Source organism: Petromyzon marinus, chromosome 48 (genome assembly GCF_048934315.1).
Source record: "Petromyzon marinus isolate PM22_M1 ecotype Great Lakes invasive population chromosome 48, UKy_Petmar_22M1.pri1.0, whole genome shotgun sequence".
Taxonomy (NCBI): domain Eukaryota; kingdom Metazoa; phylum Chordata; class Hyperoartia; order Petromyzontiformes; family Petromyzontidae; genus Petromyzon; species Petromyzon marinus.
The window spans coordinates 4,516,437-4,542,076 of record NC_133714.1 but is presented as its reverse complement, the minus strand read 5'-3'; the positions used below and the strand labels follow the sequence as shown (position 1 = coordinate 4,542,076).

Sequence of the window (25,640 nt, the reverse complement as noted above, 5' to 3'; positions counted from 1 at the left end):
TTTTTTTGGGTTAGATCGCGTATACGCGATCTAACCCAAAGCCCACCCTGCATCATGGATAAGGTTTGTGGCACACTATACACAAGCATAGCCAGCACTCCAAAAAGGTATAAACTGTGATGAACACAGAGCAAACGAAGAATTCGATGTAATTTACAAAGGAAACATCTAGCGGCTTTAATTAACAAAAAAAATATCTCAAAAGATAAACTGTATAAAGTGGACTTTAAATAAAGTTTACACAATTGGAATTATCGGTAAATATATCAAATACTAAATATAAAACGACTTAATGAGGTGTATTAAATACTATCAATGAAAACCCCGAATTAAAAGGAGTTTAATACAACTGTATGATGCTGTAATGTTTAAATACAATGTTTGTATGTAATAACGCTAACATTTTATATTAAATCTTCAATTTAAGAGCACGTGGCAGGGGATAAAACAAGTCATTGCTGGTCAACTACACCCAACTGACCTGTATACTTATCTTACCAAAGCTACGCAATTACATAAAAAAATACATTACTTTGTTGCATTTTTCACAATTATTCACCTAACTTTTATTTTCTATCGGCGTCATGCCATGACAGGAGATGTTTTCCGTTTGAAGTCCTCGCAGAACCCAATGGCATGAGCCCCATGGTGAGAGGACTGCCTCCGGAAGTGTGGCAGCACGGAGCCGAGGTCCTTTAGTCTGCCAATTAAGTGGTGGCACCTTCCCAAACACCTCTTGAGAGACGTGTGATAAAATATGTTTCGAGTATTCTGAGTCGCAATAGACTAGAAGTTATCATAAATAAGCAACACGTGCTCATAATACAGTGGTGGGAGGTAAAGGTGGACAACTTCTGATATAACTACACTTTGAATGAGCGCAGCTGGATTTGCTCTCAAGAGGTGTGCCTTACTTCTACGGCACTACAAATTAACTGAACTCATTTTAATACCAGATGCGTGAGGAACTACAGAAAAGCGAGAGGGAAGATACGGAGAGTCGGCACCAACTATTCACCAACCTCTGTGGTTCTCTATATATTAAGGTGTTTTCTGGAGAACAAGCACCCAGAGAATACCCACACGTACGAGGGGGGGGGGGGTAGCAACACTATCCCGTGTAGATGGTAACAGATGGACATTAATCCACTTGCTGCACTGCAATCTCCTGGCAAGCCGAGGTGTTGCAACCTCGACCACCATCGCCTCCACAGTGCTGGTGTGGAGGTGTACAACCACCATCGACTTGTCACACTTCAGTACTCGGCTGAGGAGGTGGCTAAAAGTTGTTTCAAGTCCAGAATGTCACAAGTGCAGACGTGGCTTTAGCCTCCTGAACCATCTAGCGACCTGCGCAAGCAGCAACGTTGAGATTGCAAACAGATAAAATGATACACTTAAACTGAACGTGTTTTTGCTTTCATGATAGTAAATCTAATTATAACACCCATCATCATATGAATGTAGCTTTGCATTACCTAACTTTTGCTAAATTCTTGGAAGATTTACTATATAAATGTCAAATATTTCTAAATCTACACTTCACATCAACGTGCAATTTAGATGAACGCTGTGTTTCTACGTTTTAGTAATCATATTTAGTTAGCACCACAATCCTAGTAATGCAGCTCAATGGAATGTGGTAGCTTAAAAAACGGCCATTGCAGGAACGTTCAAACTGTTTTGGCGAAGCCAGCAAGTCATTCAGCAACGTCACAGCTAGCTGTGGAAATTTTTTTGTCAAGCGAAGGCTACAGGAAACTCACGATGGTAGAACACATTTGCTATATGCCATTGATCCACCCATACTGTATATGTGAAAAAGAACTTCGTAGCTAATCGGATTCCCCCAGTCAAAATAACGCTTCTGATTGAATGTTCTTGTTGTCATTTTAGAGTGCTTAAATGACTCGGTAAGTCAAAGCACCTTACATCTCTTCTCAACTCAACCATTCCATTATAGCCGTCAAGCCTAGGGGACAGCTAGTGGCCATTGTCGCTACATAGAAGAAGCCGTAAATCAGCGCCAGCCTGCAAATTGGGATCGTCTGCCAGCAGGAAGTATATGTTAATGTGATTTTTCGTAAGTTATTTGCAGGTATTTTCTCCATTCAAATTTTGACAGTGATTGCAGCACGCATGGCTTAACTCTATTTCGAATAAGATCACGTGATCTTTAACGCCCACTGTGAAGCAGACGGCACGCATCTTTGGTGAATACATGCAAGCACTCAACCAATTGCCAACCGGGGCTTAAACAACCTCTGCAAGTTGCAACAAATGTGTCATCACTCGGCCATGTAACTGTCCCCACATATATATTGAAATGAGAATTCACTGTACAATCATGTCTACAGCTATTAAACAAAGTTAAATTACGATGCACGGCATCTGTAGCCAAGCTGAGTCAGCCATTGGAATCAACGTTAATCTCCTGCACTTGGTAGACAACAGGTACTGCTTTTTGTTACCAACTTTAGCCTGAATTGGTAGCAGGGGACAGAGAATGTTTTACGGGGGTGATAAAAAAAAGTCTACTATGTGACAGATTACTGCTTAAACAAAGGACGAACATTCAGTTCGAGGTACGTGACTTATAAATGGTTAACAAATGTTAAACCGATATATTAACTGTTATTATAGATTTACTTTTTTATTCCAAACTGAAAAATGTAGCATTAAAAAAAACAAGAGAAATCTAGATAAAATACTAAAACATTGAAATGAATTCCCACCACAATTGCCTCCAGGCTACCAGCACATGCTTCGACGGTTAAATAACCACTTGTGAAGCTGCGTTGCAAACAAGTAGGAACACGACGGTTTATTTGGGTGGGAATTAAAAACGTGCATTACAGATGACCCATGTCCAATGGAATTTCAGGGGTTATTCAGGTCACTACTAAGGCCATGGGAATTGTCTATGACCCCACGTAATTCAATGACTGTTGCAAAAGTCCAGTAAGCTTCCATATGCTCAAAATGTGAAACAAATGTTCGTGTAATTGCCTGAATGGAAACGTTCGGTTCAAATACAATATGAAATGAACATCTAAATTGTAAAAAAATTAAGTCCAAAAATATTTTACAAATAATACAATTATCCCCCCTCTAAAGATACCTCTTTTTGGACTAATAATTCCATTGTGTACCCTGGAATGAATAGTTTTTCATAGCATATTTATGCTTCAAATAATACTATGCTTAAAGGAGCACGAAAATCATGTAGTTTAGCACAACTAACAAATCTGCCTTGAATGGCTTTGCTGTGATTGCAAACAATGCACAATGAAGAAAAGCAGAGGGGAAAACCATCTAACACAATTACTATTTTATAACAATCATAATTTATACCACTGGCATTATGAATAAGAGGGGAAAAATATATGCTTGCTTATTTTCAATTATTTAATTCAACTACACCAACAATTTCGGAGTCTCTTTAAACGTTGTTGAGATAGCGATTTTCGACAATAGTTCTGCACACAATAAGCCAAAGGCCACACCACTTGAGTAGGTCTAACGTGCCACGTATCATAATTTGCCATTCCCCCCGCACCTCTGATTAGCACGGTTTGCTACATGCGGTGCGAAAGACATTAAACACATACAATTTAGCTTACATTTTCAAACAGTGGTCTAAATAACAGTTGACCCATTATCTGTGATGTGTTGCACCAAACTACACATTGTTTCCGTGTCGGCTGGTGGTCAGTAAATCAATCATTTTCTAATTACACCACAAGGCAGAGGGCCACTGCTGATGTAGACACTTGCACGTTCGCTTAACTTCTGGACTACAGCAGGAGCAAATGCTTCACGCTACTGTGGCAAGGTATGGTGCACAACAAAAACTATGCATGGTACATTTACATTTCATCAAAAATACTTTGGAAGAATATTTGGTAAAATAAAAGTTAAATAATAAAATATATAACAATAAAATTCTCACGACGTTTCGACTGCAACACAAGCAGTCATCATCATGCTTGTGTTGCAGTCAAAACGTCGTGAGAATTTTATTGTTATATATATTTTATTATTTCCCTTCAACGTGACTTTACCAAAAGAACCAAGAATATGAATCACTGCAGTCACGAAAGCTTTAAATAAAAAAATAAAAGTTGCAAATGTAGACAGATGGCAGACCTTTATATAATTAACTAAATAAGTCTCAACCAATTGGGTTTTAAGTGTCATTCCACTTAATTCAAATTTTAGTTTTGAGATCTCGACATATCAATAAGCTGCCAAACCAGGCCAAAACCTGCCTGACTCAGATGCTAACCACCATATTCTCCATGATAAAATTATACTTTTGACGGTGGAACACAATTCTAAAATTTTAAACTTTTATAAAAAGACTGGCATCTGTAATGATACACAAACGTAAACATCGAGAGCCACTACAACAAAATACAAAGGTGAACCTTGCTTAAAAAGGGTCACACATTGGAAAGCTACTTTTATCGAAACACTCTTTATATATACACACACACACACGAGCTTGGCTAAAACGGTAAAAAAATGAAAAGAGCTTTTTCACTTTTATACTATTTTACAAAAATAAACTTTGAATGGTATTACTTGGAAAGTGATGTATAACAGCAAAATATGCATTTTAATCTACAATTAACGTTTTTACATTAACATTTTTTTATGTCTGATGTTTTGACGTCAGCCTTGATATCACGTCAACAAGGAAGGTCGCCATATCACGCTGGTTCATAGGTAGAAGTGCAGTGGAGGAAACGGGTGAAGGATTCCATTGCTGAAAAAGACTTTAATTTTCGCACCGAAGAAGACAGCTGTTGGGGTAAAAGGATACAAGTGTATGTCAGTGTTATGCAAGGTAAAGAGATACAGTGAGGGAAAAAAGTATTTGATCCACTGCTGATTTTGTACGTTTGCCCACTGACAAAGAAATGGTCAGTCTATAATTTTAATGGTAGGCTTATTTGAACAGTGAGAGACATAATAACAACAAAACAATCCAGAAAAACGCATGTAAAAAGTGTTATAAATTGACTGGCATTTTAATGAAGGAAATAAGTATTTGACCCCCTCTCAATCAGAAAGATTTCTGGCTCCCAGGTGTCTTTTATACAGGTAACGAGCTGAGATTAGGAGCACACTCTTAAAGGGAGTGCTCCTAATCTCAGCTTGTTACCTGTATAAAAGGCACCTGTCCACAGAAGCAATCAATCAGATTCCAAACTCTCCACCATGGCCAAGACCAAAGAGCTCTCCAAGGATGTCAGGGACAAGATTGTAGACCTACACAAGGCTGGAATGGGCTACAAGACCATTGCCAAGCAGCTTGGTGAGAAGGTGACAACGGTTGGTGCGATTATTAGCAAATGGAAGAAACACAAAAGAACTGTCAATCTCCCTCGGCCTGGGGCTCCATGCAAGATCTCACCTCGTGGAGTTGCAATGATTATGAAAACGGTGAGGAATCAGCCCAGAACTACACGGGAGGATCTTGTCAATGATCTCAAGGCAGCTGGGACCATAGTCACCAAGAAAACAATTGGTAACACACTACGCCGTGAAGGACTGAAATCCTGCAGCGCCCGCAAGGTCCCCCTGCTCAAGAAAGCACATATACATGCCCGTCTGAAGTTTGCCAATGAACATCTGAATGATTCAGAGGACAACTGGGTGAAAGTGTTGTGGTCGGATGAGACCAAAATGGAGCTCTTTGGTATCAACTCAACTCGCCGTGTTTGGAGGAGGAGGAATGCTGCCTATGACTCCAAGAACACCATCCTCACCGTCAAACATGCAGGTGGAAACATTATGCATTGGGGGTGTTTTTTCTGCTAAGGGGACAAGACAACTTCACCGCATCAAAGGAAAGATGGACGGGGCCATGTACCGTCAAATCTTGGGTGAGAACCTCCTTTCCTCAGCCAGGGCATTGAAAATGGGTCGTGGATGGGTATTCCAGCATGACAATGACCCAAAACACACGGCCAAGGCAACAAAGGAGTGGCTCAAGAAGAAGCACATTAAGGTCCTGGAGTGGCATAGCCAGTCTCCAGACCTTAATCCCATAGAAAATCTGTGGAGGGAGCTGAAGGTTCGAGTTGCCACACGTCAGCCTCAAAACCTTAATGACTTGGAGAAGATCTGCAAAGAGTGGGACAAAATCCCTCCTGAGATGTGTGCAAACCTGGTGACCAACTACAAGAAACGTCTGACCTCTGTGATTGCCAACAAGGCTTTTGCCACCAAGTACTAAGTCATGTTTTGCAGAGGGGTCAAATGAATAATTTGGCAGGAGCCCGGGGTCCCGCAAAAATCAGGTCAATAATTATTATTTTTCAGTCCGCCCACGTGGTCCCGACAGCAATGCGCCGCCCGCCCAGACTCGTGCCAACAAGCACCAGCAGGCGGCGATCAACACGATGGGCGCCACCCCACCGGCCAAACGCAAGCCCGAGCGTCCGCCGCAGTCACGCGCGGCGACAATGCCCTCCGGGCAGCCGTCGATCCTCAGCTTCTTTGCCAAGGCGAGCCCGCCCCCCAGGCAGTGAATTTAACGTGTTTATGTAATTTTTCAACTTTTTACGATACTTAGTGCCCCGAGTAGCTCTCGACGAGGCCAATCAATTGACACTAGTTGTGTTGTCGGTAAGGCAAGACTCGTGTCGCTACGCGGCTTTTCACACCCCGGGGCAGCGATGGGACCTCGGGGTCCCGCCAATTGCTTCAAATACTTATTTCCCTCATTAAAATGCAAATCAATTTATAACATTTTTGACATGCGTTTTCTGGATTTTTTGTTGTTATTCTGTCTCTCACTGTTCAAATAAACCTACCATTAAAATTATAGACTGATCATTTCTTTGTCAGTGGGCAAACGTACAAAATCAGCAGGGGATCAAATACTTTTTTCCCTCACTTTATGCAACCCAAACAACATATCTGTCACCATGCAGGCACAAGATGAATTTGAAGCATCAATAAGACAACAGACTTGAACCCTAACATGGAGCTCTGAATCCCATAGAGCTGGCATGACAAGTTTAGGATATATGTTGCAAACTGAAGCGTGTTCTTATCATACAAGGCATTTAACATCTTATTTCATCAAATTATGTTTTAGATTCATAGACTATAAGCAAACATGCATTACTGCATGTATGGGTCTCTGACACTTGACCATCAGAAGAGGGAATAATATTTCAGGCCTGCATCGTAGGGCTGAAATATTAAAAGGCAGGTGTTATTGTTGTATTAAAATGTACATCGGTGAAATCAGTGGCATCACATGTGGCATATACACTTTACCGGTGATTTTAAAGTAATGTTTTTACGTTGGAATTTGTTGTACCTAAACTCAGGTCCGATTTAAAATATATTTCTTGTATATTTAAATACCGAAAGAACCAAAGAGTAATACTTTTTGTCTCAAAGGATGCTTAACTCATAATTTATATATTCAAGATCGTAGCGATATTTTTGTAGATTGTTTTCCTTAAACAAGTGGCACATTTGTGATAAAAAATCTCGAATCATCATAGATTTTTGGGTCACATTGCGCAAATAAAATGTGTGTCACACTCTTCTCCACCCAATACAGCCAATTAATAAAGTTGTCACATGAACGTAGCAATGTATTACTAAAGCAGCACACCGGTATGTTGGAGTGGAATCCACAACATTTAACAAATGTTTACGATGTTTCACTGGTAATTACAACCAGCATCATCATGCAGTTGCCAAGATTGTGAAAATCTCCTCCAGCCTTGGGCCTTAAATAGGTGGCAAGTTAAAAGCAGCGATGGCGCCTCATGTGATTTTCATCATGTGCCCAGGAATTTCAACTTTTACGGAGCATAGCAGTACAGAAAATTGGTTTGACATACCTGTACAGATTTGAGTGTTATATCCCCTCAGATGCAGGGATTTCCCTAGGCACGTCAGATCATGCTACATGTAAGATTCTCTATGACTTGGCCACATATCTCAATGCAGGAACATCTTGAAAAATAATCTTGAGACTCAATGAGACTTTCTAAATTTACAACTAAATGACATAGCTATACAGTCCTCCTGTCAATTCACTGCTGGTTGAGGGACTCTCCACTCCATGCGGACCATGGGGGTTATTGGACCATACTTGGGGAAGGCAGTGATCATACACACAGAGCACAGAAGCATTGCACTGCCCACTACAGTTATGCAAGCCCTATGACAACCTTTGTGCAAGGTGGTCACCCATCCAAGTACTATCCACGTTTAACCTACAACCAGATCTGATCAGACTGGGTGCATTCTGGATAATTTGCAATGAAAATTTTCTGAAATGTTCTGGAAAAGGAAGCATAGGCATGTGTGACCAGTTACATGCTAAATCCTCACATTAACATCATGCTAATCTTCTGGTTACATGCTAATTTCTCACTTTAACATCTTGCTAATCTCTTAGTACCTTTCAGTGTAATGTTTAATATAATTTCCCAGTTACATGCTCATTTCTGACTTTAACATCCTGCTAATCTATCACATTAACGTAGCTACTTCAATGCTAAATTCTTCTGTTGATATGTAAACTCCTTTGTCAAGGCGCTCTGCTCCTCCCACCCAGCTTAAAAGACGCTGCCAAGCTTAGCAGTGTTCATTGGAACGCTGTCTTCCCGACAGTTCTGTTTCTTCACCTGAAGACAGCTGCTTGTGTTGTGGCCGAAACGTCGTGATAACTTTATTTGATTGTTTTATTTGTATTATTTCCCTTCTACGTGACTTTACCGAAAGAACCAAGAAGATACCAACAAGCAGTTCTTGAGCAAAAGCCTTCCAAACTCAACTACTCACGATTGTGAACAAGTCTAATGCACGGTGAATAAAATTCTAACGCCCTGCGTGATACGTACATGGGTGTGTCCAGCCGACGTCTATCCTTCCTCCTCCTCTTCCCCTGGATTATCATTGTCTGCCGCGCCATCATCTTCATCGAAGTCATCGTCGTCTTCGTTGTCGTCGTCGTCGTCATCATCGTCGTCATCGTCTCCCTCCAGGACTTCCACGTGACCCTCGTCTCCTTTATCATCGTCGTCTAAAGAGACACAAGTGATAATTTTTGTTAGAGGGACACAATTATTGCGTTGGTTTTCAGGGTTGTGCTGTGCAGTTCTCTTTGGGTTGCGCTGCGCATCGTTCGGCATGATGCCCCGACGCACAACCCGAAACACGCTTCGGAGAGGAACTTCATTGCTTTATGTTTATCAAAAGGATATATGCATTTTTTCTCAAACATGCCGAGAAGATGGAAGCAATCAAATGATATACATCAGGGATGAATGGATATAACCATTTGCCCCATCATAGTTTTGATGAATTGTCAAGATTCGTAGTTTAAATTTGATTAATGAACTACGTTTTTAACATAATGAATGTAGCAGCCTCTAGTGGCTGGAGGGGCCATGTTAACCCCCCTTATTGTATATTTGTCATTTTTTGACTTGTAAGCAAACGTATTGAACAGTGATATAGTAAAACCATATTGGGGTCATAAAAGCCTTAAGAGTTAGTCAATCATATTCTTGGTTCTTTCGGTAAAGTCACGTAGAAAGAACCAAGAATATGAATCCCTGCAGTCACAAAAGCTTTAAATCAAAAAGTGAGTCAATCGTTTAATACTCTTGTCATATGCCATCATAATTAACGTGATAATTTACATATCATTATTGAATTCCTGGTGAAATAACGTTCTGGTTACTTCTTGTGCAACTGAATGTGTCCAGGCACAAGGCAAATAGTGAAATACATAACATTCAGTGTAATTACTTTGCTCTTAAATTTTGATTTAAAGCTTTCATGACTGCAGGGATTCATATTCTTGGTTCTTTCGGTAAAGTCACGTAGAAGGGAAACAAAATAATAAAAATATAAAACAATACAATTATCACGTTTCGACTGCAACACAAGCAAGCAATCATCATCAGGTGATGATTGCTTGTCATCAGGTGATGATTGCTTGTGTTGCAGTCGAAACGTCGTGAGAATTGTATTGTTTTATATTTTTATTATTTTGTTTCCCTTCTACGTGACTTTACCGAAAGAACCAAGAATACTTTGCTCTTGATTATGCTTGTTTTACCCAGGAAAAAGCCTCACTGGGTTTCACACCTTTTTCAGGAGGGTCTTGCCAAGTTTTTGGAGTTGGTAGCAAAGTTGCTGCGTGTAATCACAATTGAGTAACTTGCAGGTAATATTTTACTTGGATGTTTGGCCAATACCAGTTACAGTGCATACATGTTTTTGCTATGGGAAGAAACTAAAACACCAAGAGGAAATCCATGCAAAACACAGGGGGGTGAATATACAAGTTCCACACATGCATCCAAGCAGGGAATCGAACCCAAGGCCTTCTTGTCAAAGCACAAGTGTTCCAACTCTGCCACGCTGCTGCCCTCTCCACACATGTATGTAAATGCTACAGATATATACATACTTTGAGAATATGACTCTCACCTTCAATGAGCACTTCCCCATCATCTTCAACATCTTCAAACTCCAGGGCATCATCTGCTCACACAAGACACAGATGTGTAAGGCTACATTTATGACACATTTGATCAGGTTAATTATTCAGCCCATCACCCCCCTGCAGTGCGTTAAAGGAGTACTACTTTGCAGTCAACAGTGGTTGTACCTGTGGAGACAGAACTGGCCCTTACCATTGGAATGTGGAATTTCCACCAACGACTCAGAGCTACTAAAGGAGATGAGCACTGCCCAAAGCTCACTTGGGAGGCAGGCACTTTTGTCTTTGATTTTTCAGTTGGTTCAACAAGAGCATTGCTTTGCCGATTGTAACTAAAGGCACAAGAGAGTGACTTTTCGGGCTTCGGCTTACCGTCATCATCATCAATCTCCTGCACGTCACCATCGCTGTCATCATCGTCGTCGTCATCCTCATCGTCAATTATCACCACCGAATCATCCCCCGTCCCCTCTTCACTGAAAGGGAAGGGGAAATATTTGCACCATCGTGACCATGTGGAAGCGAGTGTAGTGGTGAATGTTGCTTTTTTGTCAAGTTCACGGAATATTTACTGACAAACATTAACTTGTATCCATGCACGGAGTAATGATAACGACTTACTTATCCAAGGAAGCCTCACTGACACTCAAGAACCCTCTATAAGAGAGTCATGCATTGGGGTAGTTAGTCAATTTCTTTTTTGTATTTTTTTGCCCAATTATATTTTAACTGTGCTCATTAGCATTGTGTTATGTTTCATTGTCTTATTGTTGTGGTCTACTGATTAGCCAAAATGTATGACTTTTGTTGGCCATAGTCATTCAATGAGTACCTGCAGATGGCATGCTTTACAATGTAATTCGCTACGTATTGAACAGTGCTCACCTTTCGCTGTCAAGGCCATTCTCTCCATCATTGTCGGGCAAAAGGTAATATTGAAGGGGATTGGGCCACATGTCGTCCTTAAGAACCTGCCAGCAGAAACACACACCACCAGGCCTCAATGCGCGTTTTAAAATTACATCTTACTCAGCTTACCAGGTGACAACCTGGGTATTGCTGCATTGTGATTAGGTGCACAAATAACATTGGATGATATGGACATTGATAAATGAAACGTGATTCACTATGCTATTGTTATTCTTGGTTCTTTCGGTAAAGTCACGTAGAAGGGAAACAATAAAATAATAAAAATATAAAACAATAAAATTATCACGACGTTTCGACTGCAACACAAGCAATCATCATCAGGTGTGAAAACCACAGAAAGAAAATTTGAAATTTTGTGTGAAAACCACAGCAGGAAAATTTCAAATTTTCTTGCTGTGGTTTTCACACCTGATGATGATTGCTTGTGTTTGCAGTCGAAATGTCGTGAGAATTTTATTGTTTTATATTTTTATTATTTTGTTTCCCTTCTACGTGACTTTACCGAAAGAACCAAGAATATGAATCCCTGCAGTCACGAAAGCTTTAAATAAAAATTTATGCTATTGTTGTTTTTTAATGGAGGATTGGACACACACACAAGTACTCCAAAAAAACTGCAATAGCAGACAAGCACTCTATTAATGGAAAATGTTTATATAAAGTCACAACAATTCTTTTTCAAGTTTCTCCAAAATTGAAGGTGTCACTGTTAATGGTGCTTTAAGACAATCTACCTGCAATCGATCTCCAGAGAAGCACCACTGCCCAAAATATAACAATATTGTAAAATGTTTACGACACAGCAGTTCTCTAATGATATGTAGTCTGGTCTCTTTAATTTGTACTTCACAAGGATGGATGTAATTTCTAAATGTGACTGGGTCCACATAGTGATAAAGCTCTCTTGATTTTGGGACAAACAGTGCTTCATTATGGCCAAGGAGTTTCACTGGAAAGGATTTGATCAGATCTATTATTTCAAGAAACGCCATACCTCATATTTGTTTACATAAACTATATTTGCAAATGTAAATCATCATCAGTTACTCTAACATAAATATTAATTGTGTAGAAGCATAAGAACATGAAACATAAAAAATAAATCTGTGAGCTGTGCCCGTAAAAAAAGATTACTCGTCATTTTAAAACAATATTAAACACGTTGATAGTGTTGTGTTGAGAGCTTTAATGAATTAATATTTACACGTGTGCCTATATGCAAATGTGTTTTTTTTTTTATAAACTCAAAACTATTCACAGGTTGTGATTATCTTCCTAGAAAAGGAAACCCCCGACTGTAAATGGAAAGAGGTTTTCCTGCAGTTGTTTCGCATGCAATTAGACTCCCCTCTTTGGACGCTATATAGTATTGAGAATAACACACTACTACTCGGTCTGGAGGACTTGTTCAGGAGTGTTTTCCATATGCGAGGAAGTCCCAGGGGAAAACACCCCCACACATATCATACAAAGAGACGATACTCATTATACTGCATAGATGGGTTCCCGGACCCACTTGCTGTGCTGCCACATATTGGCCACCTCATACTGCCCGCGGAACTTAAGCGTTTCGCAGAACGTTCTGTCCACTTTTGCCTCTAAAGCCCTGCAACTGCACACACGTTCCAAGACGCACGTCACCCATGGTGTACATAGGCCACAATTCCTACCTCTGCGACCTCGTCCGAGGTCGGGTCATTGTGGTCACCGAACCACATGAAGAAGCTGCTGTGTCCGCGCTTATGGCCCTTGGTGTCGGCCGGAGGGTGCTGGCGTGTCAGTTCCATGCCCGCCTTCCACCGGATAGGCGTGCTCTGCGACACCGGCTTGCCTGTAGTGCCACGCGACATTCACGGTGAGCCAAGGTAAGGGATCGTGTCGCCCTCCACTAACCTCACGGTTACTCAATATGATTTGGAAAATGAATGATGCGTTCATTCAGATCGATTTTTATACTCGCCGAAACACGTAAATGTATACAAGTCACTGCAAGCTCTTGGTCGACAGCTAAGGACACCAGTATAGAGGTGCCTCTACAAGAGCTACATCTTTTCTGGATGGTGTATCATTTTTAAAATTTATATTTTAAGCTTCAAATTCATATTCTTGGTTCTTTCGGTAAAGTCACGAAAGAACCAAGAATATTAATCCCTGCAGTCACGAAAGCTTTAAATCAAAACTTCAAATTCATGTCAAACAGCCGTTGATATATAGCATCATTATTTCTAAAATAGAAGTTACTTATTTGTGGGTTACCCCTTTATCAAATATATTTAACTCACCTGCTCGCAAATGTACTCTGCATTCTTATGCTGACTGATAATTTGTCTGGAATGGTCTATGACTTAGCAAGGAACTTTCTTGTAAAAACTTTTAAATAGCTTTAAGCACCATCTTGTTAATGACGAAAATGTACATGGAAAAAACATGCTCATTTCAATTGTGGTGTTACAACTAGCTCAAAGGTACAGAGTGCGTCGTGCTGATTGTGCACATTTTCCATTATTTACATAGCCTTTGATTCATGTCCACAGCATATTGAATCAAGGTGACCGACCTCACCGCCAGATATTGGGGTGGTGAATGGGGTGGAGTGGAGGCGAAGTGGTTAACGCACTGCGCCATGAAACTGGCGAGTGATAGGTGAATCTAGTCCATGGCCCTCCCATTCACTAACCTGCACTGACCAATGTGGTGAAGTATGGTCAAACCAACCTATGTTCGACCTGTCGTAGATATGCCTTATAGTCAGCAGTGGCTTGACAAAGGGTTGTAAAATACATCAAATAATTCTGCCAGCTGCATAATAGTAACGCTTGGTAAATACATCTCATTTAATAAAAAAAGTATTTAAATGAAAATGTAGCTAAATATGGCAGTTAAATGAGGAAACTGTCAAAAAATTTGATGGAAGTAAACCTGAACTTGCCTGCTGATCCAAGGTGGAACTCTTTTGTGACGATGTCATTTTCAAAGTAAGGGTTTTCAGCAAAGTGTAATTTTATCCTGTATCCAGACTTGATATCCTCAAACTCCTCCACCTGAAAAAGGGTGAGAACTGCATTACCCTCACCTTTTCAAATCAGCATTAAGACAAGGGTCTGTATAATCTCCAAAAATCATTTAACATTAAAGCTCATTAGCCAACAGCCATTCTGGACCATGTTTTTTCCAACAGCATTTGTTTAAATTTTCCTATGTCTCATCAGTAAAGTTTGGCCAGATAAACAACATTTGCTGGGTTACCAAGGCGTTACAGGGACGCAATCATGGGTTGCTTTTAGTATTTGTGTATCAGGCCATACCCCGGGACTTTTTTTTGCCAGGATCAAAGTATATATGAAAAAAAAATAGATACTCTTTGGTTCTTTCGGTAAAGTCACGTAGGAATAAAACATAAAATAATAATTAAATCACGACGTTTCGATCGCTACACAAGCGACCGTCATCAGGTGGAACCGATACAGCAGGACAACTGCTGATTTAGGAGTTGTCCTGCTGTATCGGTTCCACCTGATGACTGTCGCTTGTGTTGCGATCGAAACGTCGTGATTTAATTATAATTTTATGTTTTATACCTACGTGACTTTGCCGAAAGAACCAAAGAGTATGGATCCCTGCAGTCACGAAAACTTCAAATCTAAAAGAATAGATGTAACCCTTTTCTGGCAATAAAACAGGTTTTAAGATCAGTTTAATACGTAGGCTTTCGCAACCAATATTATTCATAATAAAGGTTTTTGGGTTAGATCGCGTTATTTATAAATGTGTCGTAACCCTCCACCACCCGACACGGCCAATCAACAAAAAAGTGTCACGTTGACAAAAGACAAATAGTTCACTACTTTAGCCAACCGGTGTGTTTAAGAGTGAATCCACAACATTTACAGTTTGAGTACGATGTTTCGCTGGTAATTACATCCAGCATCATCGGGCAATTCGCCAGAATGGTAAAGCCCTCACTTGCTCCCGGTCTTAAATAGAGCAGCAGGGTAACGTCATCATTTAACTCATTCAGGTGCAGTGATTTCAGGTGGAGGAGGGGTATTGTAATTATATAATCGATTGGTAATCAGTCAATGGTTATGATTAGTAATGAGTTGTAGATTAGTAATTAGTTGTAATGTGTTATTGTGATTATATGCTACGTTAGTAATCCGTTAATTAGTATGTGTTCCCCTATAAGGAATTGTAATATGTATAATTTAATAATACGCTTGCAAGCCGCACTAAGCCTGTAGCTGTCAGAGCGATTAAAGTTATTTCTATTTCTCTCAATTGCAATGGATTCTCTAATTAGTCTTTGCCAGTAATAATTAGTTTTACACAACACTTCAACGTTATCAAAATCAATTGAGTGTCCTTGTTGACAAGCATGTTCTGCCACTGCCGACAGTTGTGTTTGAGATAATTATTTCTTTGGTGTTCTTTTAGTCTTATGCTGATGTTACGTCCCGTCTGTCCAATATAGCATCTGCCACATGAACAATTAATCCGATATACACCTTCTGTTGATAATTTAGGTAATTCGTCTTTAGTGCAAGATACTAGTTTTTGAATTTTGTGTACTATACCAAATCTAACTGTAATGTTTTGCTTTTGCAAAACATGCTTTTGCAAAACATGGGCTAATTTGTCAAAAACATGCTCATTTCAATTGTGGTGTTACAACTAGCTCAAAGGTACAGAGTGCTTCGTGCTGATTGTGCACATTTTCCATTATTTGCATAGCCTTTGATTCATGTCCACAGCATATTGAATCAAGGTGACTGACATCACCGCCAGATATTGGGGTGGTGAATGGGGTGGAGTGGTGGCGTAGTGGTTAACGCACTGCGCCATGAAACTGGCGAGTGATAGGTGAATCTAGTCCATGGCCCTCCAAGTTTCACCAGACTTGATATGTCTGGTGAAACTCGGACCTAAAGAAGGCCGTCTCTGGTGTACGCCAATCAGTTTCAAGGACAATGCACATATTATCAGAGCATGATTGTTTGCAAGTTTACCATAAGTACGTGTGGTTAATGCAGACATGATTCCTTGCAAAAGGTTTATGTTTGGTGTTTGAACATCTAAACACCTGTTGTTTTATTGCCAGAAAGGGTAAAACCTATTGTTATTTTTTCATAGGCCATACCCTGCTAATAAGACACGAAGTAAAAACTGGGCCAATTGGTTGGAAGGCCTAATGGCTGATGTAATTTCATGTAATTTTAATTAAGTGATGAAACGTTGGCACCCCATGATGTGTTATCTCATTACCCACAATACATCAAGATAGCTCATGAGGATTTAAAAATACAATCTTAATAAAAGTCACGTGCTTAAAATGGTGAATACTTGGCAATTAGTGTTGCTAATTTTCATGATTTATAATACATTTTTCAGGGCTGCAAATCCATACTTTCTGAGCCCACACATGCACTGAACACCGACGTTGAAAGTAATACCCATCAGACAGAAAAGAGTACCTCAAGCTTCGTCATGTGATGGAAAGCCTCTTCATCAGTCTCATCGATCAGTGGGGAGATCTGCGGGTGATTTAGAAACTAGGAAGAGTTAAGGAAGCTAAAAAGCAATGTAAATCCATGTGGAATTTAGTGCAACGTGTAATTACGACACCTATGGCATACATGGACAGCACTTTTGTCAATCTGCTTCTCGCCGAGGGTCCATTCACTGTTGGGCTTGTGGGGGATTATTTGACCACACTTCACCCTGCTGGTCAGTGTAGGTTGAAGGTAGGAAGCGAACACATATTGAAACAAATAATTTTGCTGCATTACCCTCTTGCTTCTTACAACATATCCCTGTCTTAGCTATGTTCAATATATGCATCCATACAAAAGCAGTGCTTTTGTCTCAGAGAATTTACCAAACAGGCGCATTGATCTAAGCAGTCAATGATTGAGCTTAATTAGTGTTAGCATCTTTGGCAAATTCACGTGCTGTTATCAAGTTTCAGTTTTATCAGTAAAACTTTAAGGATAGCCGGCATAATACGTAACTGCAGAATGACTCTCTAATTATATTATGGCACAAATGATTCAAATCCAGATTCACATTCAGCTCGACATGCAATGAAATAAACAAATAAAATGTTTGCGAGCCATTCTTGATTTGAAGCAGGACTGCTGTCGTAGGAGGAAAGCAGTCTCCTGCGACAGCGGTCCTCCTGCTGTCGTGGGAGACTGCTGTCCTCCTATGACAGCAGTCCTCCTGCTGTCGTGGGAGACTGCTGTCCTCCTGCGACAGCAGTCCTCCTGCTGTATCTGTTCCACACCTGATGACGGGTCGCTTGAGTTGCAATCGAAACGTCGTGATCTATTATTTTTTTCTACCTACGTGACTTTACCGAAAGAACCAAAGAGTTTGTGAGCCATGTTCTAGAATGTTAAACTCATCAGTCTGGATCAGTTCTCTAGGCTCCAGAGCCAACACTTTTCACAATTTAATTGGATGTTTCTCCTAAAAATACCACTGCCAGGTGCAAATGACTTGTGGCCAAATATCTGATGCTAAGGCAATTTAACTTGACAAGTGTGGCACTGAAAAGCAGACGTGAGTTTAATTCCAACTGAAGAGTCGGCTAAGCACATCACCAATCCAGGGCCGATAAGTTCCTTATTTGAGGGAACCCACTTACAGTTGGTCTGTGAAATGACTTCGATAACATCCCCCTCCACCAAGAATGGCAAATTTCCAAAACTGGCTCAGGATTGTAAATGGAGATTTGCATCACCCCTCACTCATTTGATTTGAGTGAGGGATACTTTGCAACACTTGGCTGGCATGTATAAACACACTTGCAATACGCCCTGCAAACAAAACGAACGTTAAAGGTCATCGAAGGATACGGCAGTGAGCCAGAAGTTGGGGATCTTGCGAATGAGCTCGCTCCGCTGCTCCAGGTGTGGCTTACGCAGGCGATTGTACTTCTGCTCCACGCGCAGGATCTCCTCGCTCGCCTGCTCGTTGAGAGCATCGATTTCATTCTGGCAGGCGTCGATCTCCTCCAGAGCCTTTTGCGTTTGACCCTACCGGATGGGGCACAAGGGGCGACCACAGTGGTGAGTGTGGTAGTGTGGTGCTCTTCACATATAGCCTTAAAATGTGGCGTGTCTGTAATTCATCGTTTAACCGTCTAATGCTGTATTTTGTCTCAGCTGTACTATTTATTTTTCCCTTTTAGAACCGTCTCATTGAACTGTTCTGTCTATTGTGTGTCTTTTGAGCGACCACGTTGTACATATTGTCCCATTTTATCCGTCTCGTTCTCTCTCCAAAACATTAATCGTCTCACTGTGTCACATCAGTCCAGGCTTTAGCACAACATTTGCGTACCAATGATAATGTATTATTCTTGGGAATGTAAATCGATGCATGGGTTAAGAATACATTTTCATCATTGTATTAATGCATTGTTTTGACCCTAACAAAATGGGGATAAGCACCTCCCCAAGAACCTAGTGTAAATTGACATTTTGAGAGAGGCAAATGCTTTGGCAAGTGACACTTCACCTTACCTGTGTGCTGGAAGACATAATGGGTTCTTGAACAGCAAGGACAGGAGTCTGGGTGCTAGGGAGTGTGGTTGGGATGCTGGGTGCAGTACTCTGAGCATCTGCGATTTCACCCTCATTGCTGGTGGCAGAGGTCAGGACCTTATCGGTTGGTCCCTGGAACAGTTAGGAATTGCAATCAGTTCATCAGTCAACAGGTGTTATCAATGTGTATAGCATTTCATCAGATTACATTAACAGCCTCAGCTATTGTTTTAAAACAAACAAAAACTGCTTTACATGCATATCTTTCAACTATGTTAATCTAAAGGATAGACTTGTACTGTTGGGTTCTTTTCTCAAAACTCAGCAATGAAAAATTTGTAATGAGTACACAATAAAAAGTGTTTTGACAAAGACATGAGTATTGCCTGTTTAAATAGAGGATATATTTTGACAAGTGATTTATAAGTGCACACAAACGTGCCAAAATATCTAAAATATACTAGGCACATTGCAGATATTTGTAGTGCACTAAACGTTTGGAAGACATAAAAAAATATCTTTAACATACGTACATTTAAAGCATGTTAAAGAATGCTATTTGTGCATTCATAGTCAGAGAGAATAGCATTTTGTTTAGCCTTAAAACAAAAATTTCACATGTTTCTTAATTCAATGTGCATATATGAAACAGCAATTTCAGATTTGATAATAAAATACAAGATGATTAATAATTGGGGTTATCAGTGACCCCCACACTTCACACGGTAAGACCATTTACTCTGCGTTATTGTCACTTGTAGCACACCACAACATTAAACATTTTCCTGGAAAATATGTCATGGCTAATCATCTTCTAGAGCAGACAACTTAAAAAATATAGCCGTACAATTTAACGTACATTGTGAAAAGTAAAATAATACATATCCATAATACATATCTTCCATGCTCACCGCTACCCACCTGACCCCGTCTCATGCCACTCTACTCCCCTCTACACATCCTCTTCTCCGGCTACCACGGCTTTCAGTCAGACAACTCAGCCAACTTTAATTCAGTGGGAGATAGCTCAATTCTCCTGTTGCTCCCATGGTCTGGGACTGTATTCCCGCAGGTGTCCATCATTTTCCACCTTCTGTTCATGTCTCGGCTTAAGACCTTCCTTTTTACCTCTGTCCATGACTGACTGCCTCTATAAAATATATCATTGTTTGGTATAGTGTCGTGAGGTGTGTACACATTTTGCGGCTATATACATCCAAAGGGAATTTATTTGATTAGGAAAACATAACAAGATTGTCTGCCAACAAATCTAGAATATAATCCACAACATTTATATATATTCCTCCACATTAATGACTGAAAGCCATGAACAGATACGTCGATTACATTGGATTTTTACTTTTTGACCGTTACAAACACCTTGAGTAAATAATGCAGGCTTCCCTAAAATAATTGCAAGACAAAGATAAAATAATCTCTATTGTTTACACTGCACATACAAACGTCATTTCAATAACATCCGATGTTGTGTGTGATTGACGAATATTTAATTATTCATTTAAGTCAAGATAGGTTACTGATTGAGCCCAGGAGATAACGTTCGAATTTGCCACTGATACATTGCAGATTTAAATCTAAAATAAACAGCAAAAAGGAAAGATACAGCCATTATACAGGTGTACATATATGCACAGAGCAAATTCATATGACAAACATTACAAAGATATTAAAAGGTGCATCTCCAATTTTTTTATTATGTCATTGAAGATCTTGTGCATTAGTGAAAAAGTGTATATCAATAACCCAAACTACAAAAATACAGTTAGTGCAGATGTCAAATTTTCACTGACATTTATATACTGTACTCTATATTTCAGATAATGTGGGTACTTACACAGATACATAATACAAGGATATTAGCAAGAAATGCATCTGCAATTTAATTGCCATTAGTAATACAATTTATTCCAAGTGGCACTGCAATACCATCACATACAATACACCTCCGATTAGCACGGTTGGTTACGCACGGATGTGAAAGAGGTTCAACATACATACATAGACAACACTCTTATATCGCAATAAATAATGCATTGGTGATGAAGGCTTGCCCATGCTGTATGGGGCTGTGGAGGTTACTTGATCATACTGCACCACCATGGTTAGTGCAAGTTGGTGAAAGTGGGGAGCATATATGCACAGTAATACAATGCCTTCTATGGCCTACCACTGAGCCACATAGTACATTTTACTATTTACGATTTGTATAAGCAGCGGGGGGGGGCTAGTAAAACTCGAGATTGATGTTAACCGTGGCTATAAATACAAACTTAAGTTAATATTATAGCACACAAACCACAGTGCTACCGTTCCACCACATATTACAATATTATTCTTATGACCTTTGTGTGCTGCGTACACCATGTTCATTTTGCAAAGATTTAAAGTGTGGCTAAATGTTGAAACCATATTTTAATAACACACAAACCAGTTCAGATTAAATCACAACTATATTCAACAGCAAGCCCAAACCAAATTAGAGTGATGAGGCATTTGTATCTGAGAGAAGAACTGATGCACATTGCAGCTCACAACCAGTCTTGACAAACAATGCCAAAAGATGCAGAATTGATTCGTGTGCCAAGTCAAAAGTGTCTCCAGTTGACCAGGTGACTTAGAGGTCAGAACGCTGAGCTGACATCACTGAGACCTTGGATTTGAATGTTGATAGCTGCCTGTAATTAAAATGGGTGTTCAATTGTGCAGGGTATGGTTTAAGGCCAGTTATCAATAACTGAACAAAATAACCCATCACATTAAATTTAAATTTGTTCAAGAAAAATGATCGGCCAAACCGTCACGTGACAAACATTACTCTCTGAAGCAGAGCAGGTGGCTAATTGCTGCACATTGATGGATCAGAAGTCCCGTGAAGAGATCTCCATGGCAGTCTTGTGACATCTCCTTCAACGGGGTTACATTACTTCGTGACATATCCAAATGGATTCATCTCATATGATGCCGAGAGAAAAACATGCCTGTGAAAAGCTTATTTTAAAGCGTAATGGAGCCTAACTGATTAATCGAATAGGTGATCACATAGTTGTATCAAGAACAAAGTAGAAAAGAGTCCAAATCTATAATTGCTTAAAAAAGTAATGGGGCATAGCAACCATACCACCATAGCCAGTGGTGGACAATCTACATTCCCATAGCAGGGGCCAAAAACAATACAATACAGTACTTGGTTAAAATCAAGTTCATTGGTCGACTCCGGGGTCTGTAGGGTTGATATACCACTTCGTGTGAAGGCCGAAGCTGTCATAAGATAGCGGTTATGACTTTCAAATAACTTTGGCGGATCAAAACGAACACACCTTAGTATTTTCCAAAAATACAAAAGGATTGCATTTACTGGGAATAAAAAAGGACCATATTTACCGCACGTGTTACGATTAGAAAAAAAAACTGTCCTGTCACGTCGAAAATATTCCCCTCTAGGAGCCGATTAGTGCCGCTAAGAAACTAGCAGTTCTGGATAAATATCATTTGCTGGGAGTTTTAAAAGTGGTAGGCCTGGTATGGCCGCGGATTGTATGAAATTATGCGGGGGCCTTGGGTCCATTCCTCTATCAACATAGCATGTCCGGCCATAGCAATATGGAATTTCCGACCGCCATAGGAATGTGGAATTTCCAAATTATCTCTGGGACGCTGACAGGAATGAGAGCTGCTTTTTTTTCTCCAATCATGGATACTATTTTTATTTTACCAGGTAAGGCCCACTGAGCTATTTTTCAGAAACGACCTGGCTATCACAACTGATAAGCTCACGACGTAGCTTGTGTGTGGAAATTTAAAGCAGCCAAATACTGTAAACGCATGTTTCTAAATGCGCACAAAGGCGGAGAACGCGCAATTTGAAAATATACAGGCGTCATGGGATAGACCCATGCACTCCTGTACACAAGGCGAGGTCATTAACATCTCGACTGTTGACGGATTAATGGAGAGAAAATATCGACACAAGTTAACAACGAAAAATCTTGCTCAAATATGCGCTACAGAAGCGCGGACAAAACGCACGCTTAGAATTGCATCGAAAGACATGAATGGGGACCGCGTGGATTAAAAAAAAACACGCACATGTTGATGACATCCTTCAAACTAATAAGCAACGAGCGTGTGGGCTGACACTATACGGGGAGAGCGGCTCGAGGATCCGACGGTAAACACACAAAAAATTGAGAACGTCAACCGCGGGAGATGGAGCGATTAAGTAATCTGGCGTGCAGGTACTTGAGGTGGATTGTCAATCAACGTCGCAGAACTTGCAACGCTTAGCGACGGCTTTTTGAGGTGACGGGGACAGCGGCGGAGGGTGGTGGATGGAGGCCGTCATCCAGCAGTGGAATGATCGTGGCCGATGCTGCTGACGATGAGCGAACAAGGCAAAACCAACGCGTGGTGGTGGTGGGGAAAGAAGGGTAACCCACCGTACTTTTTTTTACACTTCCCCCAACCCCAACGCAACACACACGGACGCACGGTTCGGAACCAACAAAGGAGGCGGTCGCGGGCCTACACGTGCGAGGAGCGAACCGACATAGCCCCGACTCTTTTACTTCCACGGTGGTAGTGGTGGTGGGGTGTGAGGTGTTTGTCATTTACGGGGTTGAAGATAACGGGGCAGAGATAAATTAGCGAGCTCGACGCCGTCCTCGACTCACGTTGTCTCCCTCGCCTGCTGCTGCTCCTGCTGCTGTTCCCGCCTCCGTCCTGCGCACCTTGGCAGGAGGGCCCTGCTGCATCGCCGCGTCGCTCATCCCTCCCTCTTATAACGATCACCTTCACTTTTTTTCTCGTTATTTAAAAAAAAAACACCCTAACCTCCCTCCCTCCGGACCCCCACACACAACCCGCCCACCCAATGTGTTTTTTTGTTTTTCCCCCCTCTCACACTTATTTAAAAAGGGGGTAAGGGGAATTGTCACGAAAGGGCTTTTTATAAATAATAACGATGTTTAACAACGAGAGCCGCCGAGTTGAGCCAGCGAGGCCTTCATCGGCTCACTGAGGGCGGCCAAACTTTCTTCCTGCTGGCGCGCGCGCGCGTGTGTCGTAACGCCGCTTCCGATTGGTCGAGGCGACGCCGAACCACTAACCCCCTACACCCGACGGACCAATGGGAGGCAGGCGCGTGCGCGCTCTCTCTCTCTCTGATGCCTTGGCGCGCTTTTGGCGATGGCCTTTTTGTTTTAAGGGGTTGGTGGTGGTTGTGGTTGTTGTTGTTTCTTCAAATAACGCGGGAAGAATGAGGAGGATAATTAAACGTGTTCGGCTTCACGTTTGTGTGGTACGTTTCGCAGGAGTTTTGCAACAAGATACGCGAGGAGATCGTATAGGGAAGGGAGCGTTGCGTGTTCATTTTATTAGTTTTTTTAAGTTAACCGTAGCCTTGCATTGTGGCCCCATTGGTTCCCATAGTAACAAATGCTCAATATTTATTTGGCATTTTTTTTTAAATTAGTATTTAATTGACCATTATTGAAGGTATATTTGTTATTAAGTCATCCATTCAATGTAATGGTCTCGCTTAATGTTTATTGTGTAAATAATAGTTGAATGTTTTACGTATTCTTAGTTCTTTTGGTAAAATCACGTAGATAGAAAACAATAAAAATATTAAAATAAAAATAATAAATTGCAAATAAAGCAAAAAACACAATACAAATAAAATTTGCCAAATAAAAAATAAATTGAAAATAATAAAACCGAATGTTTGACCTAACAAGTGGAATATTTTAAAGTGCACAAAATGTTTTACTTGTTACAAGTACATGTACTACTAATAAATGTGAACTTATATTACTGTATTTTCCCACAAATAAGCACCCCAAACTGCTGTGGCATCTTCCCGGCATCTGTTTTCTTGAAGTGTCGCAATGTCTCATTGCAAAACGCAGTCCAGCATTGTGTGACATTAGTGGCGTTGCCACTACTTGTTGACAATGTTAAAAATCAGCCTCACTAGACTCGACACTTAACCATATTTCCAGAGTGAGATGAAATCCTGGTGGGGGGGGGTCAGCGTTTTCAAAGTTCAAAACCATTGTTGGCTTACCCACAAAGTGGTACCTATTTTATCCACCACCTTGCAGTGTGCTCTCTTCACCCAAGATAGCTTCCATTCTGTCCAAAGTTGGATTCTTGACGGTCTTTCCCCTAACACCTTTAAAAGTGTTCTCTCCATCATCACCCTTGGTCCATGTCTATTCTGGTTCTTTATATTAATCTACCAGCTGTACTACCCCGGCTTCGCCCGGGACTTGGATCCACCACGCCCGGCCGCCTTTGTCTCACCAGTGGCGATGTTCACACACCACAGCAGTTACTCGTTTTGAGGCCGAGTCGACCTAGGGGAGGCCCAGAAGCTGTTGAAATAATCGTCACCGGTGGTGGCCGTGAGCGGGAATCGAACTCGGGTCGCCGGGTTCGTAGCGCAGCGTAGCGCTAACCACTACACTACAATGCGTTACGCTTCCACACAGACACACATACACACATACAGACACACACACATACATACACACACAGACACACACATACACACACAGACAGACACACAGACACATACACAGCGCGCTAACCACTACACTACAATGCGTTACGCTTCCACGTGCGCGGATCACGTGACAGATTTG

At 40.8% G+C, this 25,640-nt stretch overlaps 1 protein-coding gene across 1 annotated transcript; it reads right to left on the bottom strand.

Annotated features, from left to right (window-relative positions):
* Positions 1-2,798: 2,798 nt before the first annotated feature.
* LOC116952680 (protein SET-like) lies at positions 2,799-24,066 on the bottom strand. Its single transcript, XM_032972260.2, has 11 exons — positions 23,667-24,066; positions 18,955-19,107; positions 18,286-18,465; positions 16,900-16,977; positions 14,358-14,469; positions 13,099-13,259; positions 11,384-11,469; positions 10,871-10,974; positions 10,486-10,539; positions 8,886-9,067; positions 2,799-4,808 (listed from the first exon to the last, which is right to left on the bottom strand). The coding sequence occupies exons 1-10, from the start codon at positions 23,760-23,762 to the stop codon at positions 8,907-8,909; spliced, it is 1,185 nt and encodes a 394-aa protein (XP_032828151.2). The 5' UTR covers positions 23,763-24,066; the 3' UTR covers positions 2,799-4,808; positions 8,886-8,906.
* Between the last annotated feature and the right edge of the window lie 1,574 nt (positions 24,067-25,640).